This window comes from Artibeus jamaicensis, unplaced genomic scaffold, assembly GCF_021234435.1.
Source record: "Artibeus jamaicensis isolate MK-2021 breed Jamaican fruit bat unplaced genomic scaffold, CSHL_Jam_final contig_465, whole genome shotgun sequence".
NCBI classification, from domain to species: Eukaryota; Metazoa; Chordata; class Mammalia; order Chiroptera; family Phyllostomidae; genus Artibeus; species Artibeus jamaicensis.
Window position 1 is genome coordinate 35,978,860 of NW_026521843.1, and position 15,982 is coordinate 35,994,841.

At 35.5% G+C, this 15,982-nt stretch overlaps 1 protein-coding gene across 11 annotated transcripts in view; it reads right to left on the reverse strand.

The window, feature by feature from the left end:
* CCDC88A (coiled-coil domain containing 88A) overlaps window positions 1–15,982 on the reverse strand; it is a 139,658-nt gene that overhangs the window by 50,908 nt on the left and 72,768 nt on the right. For all 11 annotated transcript variants that reach the window (XM_037125765.2, XM_037125766.2, XM_037125764.2 and 8 more), the window contains exons 9-13: window positions 9,106–9,187; window positions 5,494–5,652; window positions 3,923–4,069; window positions 3,219–3,363; window positions 1,494–1,678 (exon numbers count right to left, since the gene is read on the reverse strand). In XM_037125765.2, coding sequence (XP_036981660.2) covers window positions 1,494–1,678; window positions 3,219–3,363; window positions 3,923–4,069; window positions 5,494–5,652; window positions 9,106–9,187 — 718 coding nt within the window. The remainder of the gene's footprint in view (window positions 1–1,493; window positions 1,679–3,218; window positions 3,364–3,922; window positions 4,070–5,493; window positions 5,653–9,105; window positions 9,188–15,982) is intronic.

Here is a 15,982-nt window from a genome sequence, read left to right on the forward strand (position 1 = left end):
CATATGGAAGCTAAATTAATTGAAATGAATGGGGATACAAAAGATACCAATAGTAATGGAAAGAAACTTGGGACTCAAATCAAGGGAGAGAACCAGAAGGAAGGAAAAAATGATCAAACAGAAAGGAATGAAGAAATAAGAATTCAGAAAAATGAGGAGAAGCTTAGGAACCTCCAGGACATCTTTAAACGTTCCAACATCCGAATTATAGGGGTACCAGAAGGGGGAAAGGCACAACCACCAGTTGAAAAATTATTTGAACAAATAATAAAGGAGAATTTCCCCAAGATGGCAAAGGAAATAGACTTCCAAGAAATCCAGGAAGCTCAGAGAGTCCCAAAGAAGCTGGACTCAAGAAGGAACACACCAAGGCACATCATCATTACATTAGCCAAGATTAAAATGAAGGAGAGAATCCTAGAAGCAGCAAGAGCTAAGGGGACAGTCACCTACAAAGGAGTTCCCATCAGACTGTCAGCTGATTTCTCAAAAGAGACCTTACAGGCAAGAAGGGGCTGGAAAGAGCTATTCCAAGTCATGAAAACCAAAGATCTACAACCAAGATTGCTCTACCCAGCAAAACTTTCATTTAGAATGGAAGGACAGATAAAGTGCTTCTCAGATAAGACCAAATTCAAGGAGTTCATCATCACCAAGCCCTTATTATATGAAATGTTAAAGGGACTTACCTAAGAAAAAGAAGATAAAAAAGATGAACAGTGAAAGGACAGCAAACTCACAGTTATTAAGAACCACACCTAAAACAAAAGCAAACTAAGAGGATAGCTAGATCAGGAGCAGAACCATAGAAATGAAGAGCTCAGGGAGGGTTAGCAACAGGGGAGTGGGAGGAGGGGAAGGGGGGAGAAGGTACAGAAAATAAGTAGCATAGACAGTAGATAGAAAATAGATAGGGGGGAGGGTAAGAATAGTAGGGGAAATACAGAATCTAAAGAATTTGAGACACATGTTCATGAACTAAAGGGGGGAAATGGTGGGGGAGGGGTATGCAGGGTGGAGGGGAAGGGAGGGGGGAATAGAGCAAATGTAATGGCATAATCAATAAAAAAATAAATTTAAAAAAAGAATAAAATATAAATAAAAAACATAATAGAATTGAAGAAATTAAAATGCTGATAAAAATTATTAATTTTTAAGGTGTGATGTCACTGTTCTTGATTTTTAAAAATTCTTTAATTTTTAGAGATATATACTGAGATATTTGTTGGTGAAATGATACCGTATCTAGAAATTACTTCAAAATCATCTGGTGGTTGTAGACAGAGTGGCAGACTGGATTTAAGTTAATAATTGTTGAAGCTGAATAATGAGTATAAGCATTCCTTTACTTTATGTTTATGTATGTTAAAATTTCCATAATAAGTTAAAGTAATAACTGAGGGCACATTAAAAATTAGAAAGTAAATATTTTAATATAGTACTATTTATACATTTACAAACATTTTTAACATTAAATATTAATTTTTATTTACCTTTTTACTTAGTCTTTGATTTTCTTTTTCAATTTTCAGTATTTTGGAAGTGTTACCTTCTGCAGAATCCATAGTACTCCGAAGCTCTTCTATGGTTTTTGTCAAACTCTGGTTTTCCATCTCCAACTTCAATAACCTACTTGATGTCAACTCACTCACCTCGTGGCCCAATGATTTTTGTGGTGCTATAATATTGAAAAATATGTCATCAGGGAAACTATGTTTACTCTTTATAATATTGAGTGCACATGCAGTACATCACCTGGTTCTTAAACATATAAAACAATTTATAAAGTCATACAAGACAGACACAATGGAAAAAACACACAGATAAGAGATAGGTAAATCTTGAATTTTTAATGCATCCATAAGCATTCCAGTAGGGGGGAAAAGTCACAAAATTTAGACCAAAGAGACTGGAGTTCCATGAGAAATTAACTACTTGACAATACGAAGCCACTTTAACATCAAAATGTCTTAGGTTACCTATACAAAATATAGTTATGGTCCTGTGGATCTCATAGTCATGTGTGGCTCAAATAACAAGTATAAAGCATATCCTATGCCACACTTTTAAAAATTAATGGAAGATAGCTTGAGAGGAAAAAATTCTAATCTGATCCTGAGAAAGACAAGACAATATACACTGGGCACCTTGAAAGAGTCTTTAAAGAATCCTTGCTAAACTCTGGGTAAAGAGTAACATCTAGTCCATTTTGTCAAGGAAAAGCATTTAAGTAAGTGGCAACATCACATGTTTTAAAATAAGAAAACTCAGTTTCTAGTTCTATGAATGATGCTCTCTAGAAAGCTAAAAATTATTTTTAATAACCTTATAGAAGACTCATTGAATATTTTGATGATATAAAAATATTAGGATTTGGCCTGGCTGGTATAGTTCAGTGGACTGAGCATGGGCCTTTGAAGCAAAGGGTCACATGTTTGATTCCCAGTCAGGGCACATGCCTGGGTTGCAGATCAGGTTCCCAGTGGGGGGCGCACAGGAGGCAACCACACACTGATGTTTCTTACCCTCTTTCTCCTTCCCTTCCCCTCTCTCTAAAAATAAAAGAAACAAAATCTTTAAAAAATATTAGGATTTACAAATGAATTATAATGCCTAGAATTTATTTTAAAATCCTAGATTTTAGAATGGGAAATAAATAGAACTATGGGAGGGCATTTCTAAGCCTGCCTACTTTAAAAAAATTTTTTTAATCCTCACCTGAAAATATGTTTTTATTGAAATTTAGAGAGGAAGGGAGAGAGAGGAAAGAGAGGGAAAGGGAGAGGGAGAGTGGGGAGAGAGAGAGAGACAGACAGACACATCGACTGATTCTCTCTTGTACATACCCCAATCTACAACCTAAGTATGTATCCTGACCAGGATTGGAACTTGCAACCTTTTGGCGCACAGAGGACACTCCAATTAACTGAACAACCCAGGCAGGGCTAGGTCTGTCTACTTTTGTGTATGTTTGAAATTATCCACCATAAAAAAGAAAAGAAATACACATACACACACGGAAAGCTCCATACAGCCTCATAAGCATACATTGTTTACAAAATTAGGTATAGTAAAATATTCACCAGATTTTATGTAAAGAAAGCCTCAATTCTTATTTCTAGCTTTTAAATAACTGCAATAAAATATCCAGAAGTATAAGCATAAATAAAATTTCATTTATTCATCAATTCGTTTAAATAAAACAAAATTGGGAATACCTTCAGAAAGTTCACTAGTTCTGGATATTTGTTCCAATTCCCAGCCAAGATGTAATGATTCATCCATACTTTGCTTTTGTGCCATTTCTAAAGTCATATTTTCTTCCATTAATTCTTCAATTTTTTTTCTATCCATATCTCGTTCCTTTTTTGTTGGCAGGAAGTAGGGAGAGAAAAGAAAGCTAAGAAACAGTATAATTTAAAGCTAATATTTTATTACTTATAACTTTTATTTATCAGAAGCTGAGTAAAATATGAGGGTAAATTTTGAGTTGCTTAACATTTTCCTAGTTTTAAAGAAATAACCAGGTATTATAACTACTGCTGGTCATCATAATGACCAGGAGTCTGATCTTCTTTTAAAGTGAGTTTTGAGAATACTAAAAACGGTTCTTCATAATCAATATACAGGTTTAGCAACGTAACAAAAGATTCTGAGATCCAATGCTAAGTAGTTTTATTTCAGTATTTTAAAGGCATGTTTACATAATACTTCTAGAGTTTTTTTAAAAAATAGAAGACAAAAATTAATAATACCCTTCTGTAACAAAAGCAGAAATTTCTACTACTTCCAATTTTGTTCATGCAAAATTGGAAGCACTCACTTTAGCTAATCTCTTCTTTTGTTAAAGCATCTAGGACACTAACCATGCTTTGTCATTACAGGGAAATCACATGTAATTCATCTACTTTACAATACTTACCATTTCCATATCATGCAGTTTAGCCTTCAGTTGTAAATTCTCTTTTTCTAATTCATGTAATTTATCAGAACGAGCTCGAGTTCCTTCTAATTGGTCTTCTAACATGGTTTTTGTTTCTAATAAAACTTGATTGTCTTCTTTTAATTCCTATAAATATTTCAAATAGGCTTTCTAATCACAAACAGGTTATTATTTATTATTTTTTAAAGTTCTGAAACATACAAATTCTTGATTGTAAAATAATAAGACATTAATGTCTTTATCAACAGTACTATGCAAGAGTAAAGCTACTAAGTAATAAAAATACAATTGGTGTTTTCTTGGCTTTACTCTCCTCCCTTCAAATTTAAGCTATTATGCAAACAAAATACTCAATAATTCTATTAGAATGAGTGATACTACAACAATTTCACATGAATTGCCAGGGTACATTTAAATCCCTTAATCACAAGGATAAAAAACTAAGTATAGAGTAGACCTGCAGATAGTTAAGACACAATCTCCACAGAATTGGGGCTTAATTTATTTACTGAAATAGATTTGAAGTTTCTTTCCACTTAAATTATAACTTGAATGAGAAGGGTTTGGGATTTTTGAGTAAAATTCCATAACTTGAACTAATACTCACATAAATCATAATCATTTTGAGAACATGTTTAAAATCCCTACATCCATTTAGAAGACAAATTTATCTTGTTAGGTTCTACACCTGTTTATGAACTAATGTCAAATGAAAGTATATTAAAACAATGGCATCTTATAAGGATCCCTTAACAGTGCCATGCATACACTTATTTAAAAACTGGCAAAGAACTAACATGCATCTTATATTTGTGGTATATTTGGTCTATTTTGATAACTTTCAGGCTCAAATGTTTTATTTTCTCTTACAATGTTTTCACTTCTTAATTTTTGCATACTCCTTCCTTCTTATCACCATAAACATGAACAAAATCTCTACTGTTTGCAGACAATGAAGAAATTAAATAGGAAATGGAAAAAAGGATGAACTTGCAAGGATTATCAAAATTTTGCTGTCAAACTCAACTTCATGCAGCACTGTATGGTAATCACTAAGTAGTGAAAACTGTTCCTTCTCTTTTGCTTATATACGATGTTTATATGACTTGTTGAGAGAGAGAGAGAGAGGAGAGAGAGCACACACACAAGCAGTTGTGGTCACACAAGCAGCTTCACTCATCCTAATTTGGCATTCTGAGTTGAGAATCAATCAGCAATATATTTGCTCTTACTTCTAGGATCACATTGGAATTTAAGAGCAAGAAATACTTTATTTTGACTACGAGGGAAGGACTTCAGAGGTTGGCTCTACCTATAATGCTAAATAAAGGAATGAAAGAAGAGCTCCGAAGGGTTAAATAAAATTAATAATATCCAAATATCCCTTTTTAAAATGGCAATATGCTGATTTATCATAAAATAAACATGTATTTATAGTTTGCTAAACATTTCAAGAGCTCCATTCATTTATTATATACATTTTCACTGCACTTTAAAAATCATAACACTTTTAAAGAAATACTGTGAATGGTTTATATTATGTCACATACCTCGACTCTTGCCTTATAAAATTCAATGTCATGTAGCCTCTCTTTATATCTACAGACTTCACTTTCAAGCTTATCAACTCTGATTGCCTTCTCTCGAAGTGCATCTAATTCATCTCGGTACATTCTCGCAGAACGAGCATCGGACAGCAAATTCATGTTCTAAAAATAAAAAATATTAATATTTTAAGTATTATTTTCTATTCTCAGACCAATAATCCTTGGTTGCATAACTTGATGAATCTACTAGACAAATCGATAAATTGTATACTTTAAAGGTGCAAATTTTGTGGTATGTAAATAATTATACATCGATTAAGTTGTTTTTTAAAATGGAGAGATATAAAGCCTTTTTCTAAACCAAGAATAAAAAGTATTTTAAACATATGTGTTAATAAACAACTATACAAACTTATTTATATACAAATTTTTATATAATGTGTGTCAGGAATATAAAACTATTCAGAATGTTTTAAAATAAGTTAACTTCTATCTAAAATAACCATTTGCTATTAATTTAAGGTTAGAAAAAATTAACTTGAAAATACAGGACAGTAAAAACATAAAATAGGCAAAATTGAACATTAGTTACTTTAGAGAAATAATGGTTCTAATTCAGATATGCTGTAACTTACTGAAATCCTGATTTTTAAAAGACTTCCAAGTAAAATGATTAGTGCATATAATTATTGCGTATCTTAATGTCATTTGAGGCAAACATTAAAATTCAACCTTTTAAAGCCTTCTTTTAATCCTCAATTCTTTAGAATAGTAGTTATTAAAGTATGAGCCAGGGACATCTGTGCTTTCTTGAAACCTTTCAGAAAGTTCATGTGGCCAAACCTATTTTCATAACAATTCTAAGGCAGTATTTTCCTTTTCTACTCTCATTCTCTCACGAGGGCACAGGAGAATTTTCCAAGGGCTACATGGCATGTGGTATTTTAACAGAATGAATACAGAAAGAGGTACAAGAATGTAGCAGACTTTAATTAAGCCAGGTATTAGAGATTTGAGGATTCCTGGTCAAGATGGTATAGTACAGGCAGAAACAGGTCACCTCTTTATACAACTACATCAAAATTACAACTAAAATGTATAACAATCACTCAGAACTACCAGAAATCATGTTGAATGGAAGCCCAACAACTATGGAATTTAAGAAATCACACAAAGGGCACACCTTGAGTACCTAGCTTGGGAGAAAGGGGAGAAAGGGTCCTGTGCCACTGGACCCTATAGGACACCTACTACATTAGGCCATGCTACCTATAGTCATAGCAGCTCTACTTAATACATAGAAACAAACACAAGGAGGTGCCAAAAAGAGCAGGCAAACAAACATGGCCCAAATGAAGGAACAGGTCAAAACTCCAGAAAAAGAGCCAAACAAAATGGAAATAAGCAATTTATCAGAGTTCAAAACACTGGTTATAAGGATGCTCAAGTAACTTAATGAGGCCCTTCAACAGCATAAGAAAGATCCAGTCAGAAACAAAGGATATACTAATTGAAATAAAGAACAATTTATATACAGGGAAACAACAGCAGAGTGGATGAAGCCAAGAATGAAATTACTGATTTGGAGCATAAGGAATTAAAAACACCAATCATAACAACAAGAAGGAAAAAGGATCAGGAAAAAAAATAAAGAGGATCGTGTAAGCAACCTCTGGGACAACTTCAAACACTCTAACACTGGCATCATAGAAGGAGAAGAGAAGAGCCATTAATGGAAAATCTATTTGAAAAAAGAGTGAAAGAAAACCTTCCAAATTTGGTGAAGGAAATAGACGTGTAAGTCCAGGAAGCACAGATAGTTTTAAAGAAGATGCATGCAAAGAGGCCCACTTTAAGACACATCATAATTAAAATGCTAAACGTTAAAGATAAAGAGAGAATTTTAAAAGCAGCAAGAGAAAAGCAGATAATGACCTATAAAGAAGTTTCCTCAGGACTGTCAGCTGATTTCTCAAAAAAAACTTTGCAGGCTAGAAGGGGTTGGCAAGAAATATTCAAAGTCATGAGAAGCAAAGACCTACAGCCAAAATTGCTCTACCCAGCAAAACTATCATTTAGAACCAAAGGGAAGATAAAAGACTTCCCAGACAAGAAAACAATAAAGAAGTTCATCATCAGCAAAGCATTATTAAATGAAATGTTAAAGGAACTTATCTAAGAAAAGATCAAAACTATGAACAATAAAATGGCAGAAATACGTATCTATCAACAATTGAATCTAAAAAACAAAGTAAGCAAACAAGAACAGAGATAGAATCATGAGTATACAGTGTGCTTTGATGGCTGCCAGATGGAAAGGGAGTGCATGGGAAATGGGTGAAGGGCTGAGGGGATTAAGAAGTACAAATAGGTAGTTACAGAATAGCCACTGGGATGTAAAGTACAGTACAGAAAATGCAGTGGCCAAAGAACTTATACAAATGACCCATGGACATGAATAATTGTGTGGGGATTACCTGAGGGAGTGGGGGTTGCTGGGTAGAGAAGAAAAGGGGGAAAAAGCAGGACAACTATAATAGCATAATATTTACAATATAATTAAAAAAAAGATATATGTAAAAATGTAAAAAAGAGTTCCATTTGAATATTTTTGTTTTGTAAAATAATGGTTATTTAGTTAAAATATGAATATTATGTTAATATGAAATGGGTTGAGTATTATTTTCAAATAAATTAATACATATTTTTTAAATTCTTATAAATTCTTAGTTTTAATTTCTAATGTATTAAATACCAGTTTATTGAATCCTTATTAATTTTTAAGAGTGGAAGAGAGACTCGAGACCAAACAGACTGAGAACCATCGTTTCAGAGAAAACACGGATACAAAAAGCACTGCTACCAACAAGTGGAAGAGCAGCCACCACTTATCTAGAAATAAAGATTATTATGTCCAGTTTCATACAACTAGAAAGGCCCACATTTATCACACCACAAGTACAGTATTCCCTGAAGTGAAAATGGCAGGTTAAGAGAAGTAAGGGGAAGAAAATTGTCCAGCTTTATCCCAATTCATATCATTCACTATCTCCAAATGAAAACAAACCATTATGGAGTGATTTTAAAAAGTAAATTCTTAAATATATCTTGGTTCAAGATGGAAAAAACCACAAAACTTCAGCAAAAAATGATAATTTTTAAAAGTAAAAGTTTTTATCTTATTTAATAGGAAAAAATGAAAAATTAAAAAGCATTCTGTCATATAGAAGTTGAAAAAAGCACCACCGGAGAGTGAAGACCTAGGGAAATACACATAAAACAACCACAATTTTGTAGTACAGCTGTGTAGCTTCCAAGCCCAAAGAAGCCAAATACATAAAAAAGAGAAACTTAGAACTACCCTAGTCCTACAAGCCTCCTTTGAATTTTAGCAAAGTTTCAACAGCACTGACACAGGGAAAAAAAGGTCCAAAGACAGTGGTTTCAAGATTTGGCTCTGATATTTTTGAAGAGAGAAACACTGAAGAAGTAATCATATTACTTGAAGCCTTAGTAACTTCATAAAGCATTAAGGTAAAGGTTACATATTCTAAGGGGAAAAACTAATTTCCTATTACTTAGTGGTCCTATTTAATAAAGGTTCCAAGAACAAACCTCTTGCTGCAGCCTTTTTAGTTCTGTTTCCATTTGCTCGAGTTCTTGTTTACAGTCCAGCAACTGTTCAGTCTTTTCCTCCCTTAAATGCAAAAATACATTTATTAAATAAGCTTACTGCTTAAAAAACTATGATCATATCTCCATTAATACAAATATATTATCATTACTAAATATCTAGTTGAACACAGTATTAGCCATGCCTCAAATCCAGGGGAAAGAAATGGATTTTAGGAATTTATATGATTAGATATCACCAAATTCCCTCTAAAGTTTTCCAAAGGCAAACCTTAATATCCTCATAGTTCATAAAGCAATTTCTCTACATCTTTCCTGACATCCCCCTTTTCTACTCTCCTCTCTTTCTGTATACCAAAGACAAATAAGCTGGATGAGTCTTATGCATGGCAATGCCATCTGGGTCTGAGACTTATAATAAAGGTCTCCAAACTATTTTCAGCATTTTAAATGGCCCAAATACATGGCCACACAGATACCTAAAATCTTTACAATTCAACTGCTTTCTTTCCTGAAGCCTATAAACATCCTCAAATTTCTGCTAATTTTTTTCTTTATACTGCTTTCTTCTAACCCCCATTTTCAACCTCCCCATCAGAGCCAACCTCCTTAATGCTAAGTCTCCACTCAATGCTACTACTCTTCAATCTTGTTATTTAGTAATACAAAAGATAAAATGCTCATTGTAGAAAACAACATGCTGTTGACATCTCTCACACCCATAAATTTTTTCACAACCATTATTTTTAATGGAATAATATTTCCTTTCACAGAAGCATAATTAACTTAAATGAATTCCATTTTTATAGTAATATATAACACTTTGGTAAATTAACTCATTATACATAAAATGGTGTATTTTAAGACAGATTTCTAAAAGTATATTTATTATAGGCATAAAGGCACTTGATATAACACTATTATTAAACTCCCCTCCAGAACAGTCATTATCAACTTATAAGGCAACAAGAGAAAATAGAAGTGCTTATATACAAATCAATTTAACTACTAAAAAAATGCTTTCACTGTTTTAATTATAAACAAATTCTATTTTTTATTGTGGTATATGCATAATATAAAACATCGATTTTACCCATATTAAAGTGTATAATTTAATGCATTAACCACATTTAAATTATCACCGCTATTCCCAAACTCTTTCAACATCTAAACAGAAACTCCGTGCCCACTTAAGCAATAACTCTCCCATTTTCCCATACCCCACAGCCTCTACCAGCCTCTACCCTCTAACATACTTTGTTTTTCTGAATTTGCCTATTAAAGACCCTTCATTTGAGTGTCACCATATAATATTGTCCTTTTGTATGTGGTTTCTCACTTATCAAATTGTTTTCAGGGCTCATCTATGTTGTAGCAGGTATCAAAAGTGCATTCCTGTTTTTTATTTTGAAAATTTTTCTTTTTAATGTATTTTATTAATTATGCTTTTTATAGTTGTTGCATGTTCCCCCTTTATTCCCCTCTACCCTGTGCACCCACTCCCACTCTCATTCCCCCACTTTAGTTCATGTCCATGGGACATACATATAAGTTTTTTGGCTTCTACATTTCCTATACTATTCTGAACCTCCCTCTGTCTATTTCTATCTACCATTTATGCTACTTATTTTCTGTACCTTTCCCTCCCTCTCTCCCCGCCAATCCCCTGTTGATAACCCTCCATGTAATCTCCATTTCTGTGGTTCTGTTCCTGTTCTAGTTGTTTGCTTAGTTTTGGTTTTTGTATTTTAGGTTCAGTTGTTGATAGTTGTGGGTTTGTTGGTTTTTTACTTTTTATAGTTTTTGATCTTCTGTTTCTTAGATCAGTCCTTTCAGCATTTCATATAATAAGAGCTTGGTGATGGTGAACTCCTTTAACTTGACCTTATCTGGGAAAGACTTTTTCTGCCCTTCCATTCTAAATGAAAGCTTTGCTGGACAGAGCAATCTTGGATGGAATTCCTTGCTTTTTATGACTTGGAATACTTCTTTCCAGCCCCTTCTTGCCTGTAAGGTCTCTTGAGAAATCAGCTGACAGTCTTATGGGAACTCCTTTCTATGTAACTCTCTCCTTTTCTCTTGCTGCTTCTAAGATTCTCTCCTTATTTTTAATCTTGGCTAATGTAATTATGATGTGCCTTGGTGTGTTCCTTCTTGGGTCCATCTTCTTTGGGACTCTCTGAGCTTCCTGGATTTCCTGGAAGTTTTGCCTTTGCCAGATTGGGGAAGTTTTCCATTATTTGTTCAAATATGTATTCAATTTGTTGCTCTTCCTCTTCTCCTGGTACCCCTATAATTAGGATGCTGGAATGTTTAAGGATGTCCTGGAAGGTTCCTAAGCCTCTCCTCATTTTTTAAACTTTATTTGATTTTATTGATTATGCCATTACAGTTGTTCTATTCCCCCCCCTCATTCCCCTCCACCCTGCACACTCCACCCCCACCATTCCCCCCTTTAGTTTATGACATGTCTCAAGTTCTTTAGATTCTATATTTCCCATACTATTCTTGCCCTCCCCCTATCTATTTTCTACCTACTGTCTATGCTACTTATTTTCTGTACCTTCTCCCCCTTTCTCCTCCTCCCACTCCCGTTGCTAACCCTCCATGTGATCTTCATTTCTATGGTTCTCCTCCTGATCTAGCTGTCCTCTTAGTTTGCTTTTGTTTTAGGTGTGGTTGTTAGTAACTGTGAGTTTGCTGTCCTTTCACCATTCATCTTTTTTATCTTCTTTTTCTTAGGTAAGTCCCTTTAACATTTCATATAATAAGGGCTTGGTGATGATGAACTCCTTGAATTTGACCTTATCTGAGAAGCACTTTATCTGTCCTTCCATTCTAAATGGAAGCTTTGCTGGATAGATCAATCTTGGATGTAGGTCTTTGGATTTCATGACTTGGAATAGCTCTTTCCAGCCCCTTCTTGCCTGTAAGGTCTCTTTTGAGAAATCAGCTGACAGTCTGATGGGAACTCCTTTGTAGGTGACTGTCCCCTTATCTTTTGCTGCTTCTAGAATTCTCTCTTTCATTTTAATCTTCGTTAATATAATTATGATGTACCTTGGTGTGTTTCTTCTTGGGTCCAACTTCTTTGGGACTCTCTGAGCTTCCTGGATTTCTCGGAAGTCTATTTCCTTTGCCAGATTGGGGAAGTTCTCCTTTATTATTTGTTCAAATAAGTTTTCTACTTGTTGCTCTTCCTCTTCCCCTTCTGGTACCCCTATAATTTGGATGTTGAAACGTTCAAAGATGTCCTGAAGGTTCCTAAGCCTCTCCTCCTTTTTTGAATTCTTGTTTCTTTGTCCTTTTCTGTTTGGTCATTTTTTTCCTCCTTCTGGTCCACTCCTTTGATTTGAGTCTCAGTTTCCTTTCCATCACTATTGGTTGCCTGTGCAATTCCCTTTATTTAAATTAGTTTAACCTTCATATGTTCCTCTAATTTGTGACTAAAACCAAGCAGTTCTGTGAGCATCCTGATCGCCAGTGTTTTGAACTGTGCATCCAATAGGTTGGCTATTTCTTGGTTGCTTAGAGTTATGGGCTCTGGGGTTTTGAGATCTTCTTGAGCCATTTTTGGTCTGTTCATGCCCATTAAGTATGAGGAGTGGAGCCTTAGGTGTTCACCAGGGTGGTGCCACCCAGGTCGCTGGGTAGTGACGCTGTATGTGGGGGCGGGGTGAAATAGGGGCAATAGTGGCCCCGTCTGCTGCTTCCTGCTGCTGGGGCCTGTTAGGTCCATCTTACTGCTCGCTCCTTTCCTGGTTTATCTGCCCATGAATGTGTGACCATGGTCCGCCTGCCACCCTGCACCCTCGCTGGTTCCGCCCGTGGCTCACTGGTTCCGCCAGTTGCAACCCCACGCCTGGGATCTGCGCACCTGAGTCCATCTGACCGAGTTTCCTGTGCAACCCCACTCCGCCAGCTGCTGGCTTCGCCCCTCTTACCAGACAGACTGAAGAATTAGTTGTTATCAGACTTCCAAAAAGTTCAATTTTCTGTGTTTTGGTTATGTTTTCTATTGCTAAAATTTTGTTGTCTCTAAACTTGGTTGTGTGAGAAGACACAGCTTCTCCACCTATGCCTCCATCTTGGTGGAAGTCCTCCTCTCATTTTTTTGAATTCTTGTTTCCTCATTCTTTTCTAGTTGAATGTTTCTTCCTTCTGGTCCACACTGTTGATTAGAGTCCCAGTTTCCCAGTTTCCTTTCCATCACTATTGGTTCCCTATACATTTTCCTTTATTTCACTTAGCGTAGAGTTCATTTTTTCATCTAATTTGCGACCAAATTCAACTGTTTCTGTGAGCATCCAGATTATCAGTGTTTTGAACTGTGCATCTGATAGGTTGGCTATCTCTTCATTGCTTAGTTGTGTTTTTTTCTGGAGCTTTGATCTGTTCTTTCATTTGGGCCATTTTTTTTTTGTCTCTACGTGCCTGCTATGTATAAGGAATGGAGTGTTAGGTGTTTACCAGGGCAGGTCAACCCAGTCTCTGGGTTGTGTCACTGTATGTGGAGAAGGGGTCTGAGAGTGAACAATGGCACTTGCTCTACACTCTGCCAGATTTCAGTCATTTTCCCCACCACCCACAAGCAAATTGGACCCTTCTGGTGCCGATTCCCAACTGGGTGGGCTTGTGTACATTCTAGGACCTTGTGGGTCTCTCTAACGAACTCTACTGTGAGGCTGGGAGTTTCTCCTGCTGCCTCAATCTCCACCAGTGTTTTCAGTCAGTGGTTTGAAGCTTTATTTCCCCATGTTGGGACCCCTGGTTGGGAGGTCTGTCTTGCTCCCCAGTTGTTCCTCCTGGTTTATCTTCATGAGAATATGGGATTGCCTGCTCTACCAGCCACCACCTCACCAGGTCTGCCAGCTGCTGCTTTGCCTGTCCTGGTCCTCCACCACTGCTTTGCTGCAAGCCTTCTCTGCCTGGCTGCCCATCTCTGCTCCTCCTACTGGTCTGGATGAAATTTTCTTCTTTAACTCCTTGGTTGTCGGACTTTCATACAGTTCGATTTTCTGTCAGTTCTAATCATTTTTTGTTTTCAATTGTTGTTGTCCTTGTTTTGGTTGTGCAAGGAGGCACAGTGTGTCTACCTATGCCTCTATCTTGGCCAGAGGTCTAAACTTTCATTCCTTTTTGTGGGTGAATAATATTCCACCACATGCCTATAGCACATTTTGTTTATGCATTCATCTCTTCATGGGTAGTTCGGTTGTTTCCACCTTGGAGCCCTCAGACATTGCTGGTGGAATGCAAAATGATGCAGCCAAACAGTTTAAGAGTTCTTCAAAAGGTTAAATATAGAACCATCATGGGACCTAGCATTTCTACTCCTCAGTATACAACCTAGAGAAGTAAAAACATATATTCACACAAAAATGTACACGTGAATGTTCATAGGAGCATTATTCATAATAGCCAAACATGTAAACAATTTGACCCTTGAGTGGTCCTGGGGATGACAATAATCATCCATGCAAAATAATAGTCAGTTTTAGTCCAATGATGACATGGCAACACTGTGTGCATTCAGATCAATAATCTTCAAAATGTGTTGTATAACCTCAGTTCTGGCCAAGTACCTAAGCCGTGTGGTTTATCTGGAATTCTGCAACAGAGAGTTGAATGACACATGTCATCTGCGCAACCTCCCACACTCCATTCGGAACCCTGACCACTGCAGGGGTAAATGCCCATCAACTTATAAGTAACCAAAGTGTGGTATATATCCACATATATTAATCATAAAAATGAATTAAGCACTGATACATACAGCATGACTAAACCTTGACAAAACTGTGCTATGTGAATAATGCCAGTCACACAAAGGCTGCTTAAAGTATGATTCTATTTATATGAAATGTTCACAATAAGCAAATCCATGGAAATAGAAAATGTATTGGTGATTATTAGGAGTCAAGGGCAAAGGGTATTTACAGGGAATGACTGCTAATGGGTATGAGGTATCTTTTTGGGGTGATAAAAAATGTTTTGAAATTATTGCGTGAGAGTAAGCACAACTCAATTAATATACTAAAAATAACTAAAACGTACTCTCTAAAGAATAAATTTTCTGATATGTGAATTATATCTCAAGTTATTTTAAAAAAAGAATAATTTGTATGAACAAAGAAAACTCTGAAAACATGGGATCTGTAAGGCAGAGAAAATTATGAAAGAAAGTTTTTGATAGCGTTAACCCACTACTTAAAAGTGTGATTTACAACAATGACTTCTTCCAACCAAATTGCTAACAGTATTTTTACTCTGTATGTTCATAAATCAAAAGCAATATTATAATATACTACTCATAAGTAAGTATGTTATATGCTTATGTTCTCATTACAATTATTTACTTCCATTAGGTCTAAAGCAGCCTGAACTATTTTTACCAATCATGATTTCCATACTTCTTCACTTTATTAAAGATCTGCCCATCTGTCCCACCAAAAAGACTTAAAACAAATGTTAATAGAAGAAATCTGGAACACATTTTCAAGGTCAACAAGGATATTATTATTTTAAAAAATTTAATCTTTATTATACTTTTTCCATTACCATTCAGTCCCCTTATAAGGACAACAAAGATATTAGATGAGGAGTTCCAGCCAAGGTGAAGACATACACAGAAACACTTTGCTTCCTTGCATAACACCAAAAGGATAACAAAAATTTAAAAACAAACAAAAAACAGAACTGCCAGAAAAACATTTGCATGGAAGTCCAACATCAAGGAGTTAATGGTAACATTCATCCAGACAGCAGGAGGGGCAGAGATAGGCAGCCAGGGTAGAGGACACACAGCAAGGTGGCAGCTTGTAGACCTGGTGGTCCCACGTTTATGTGCTGATAAACT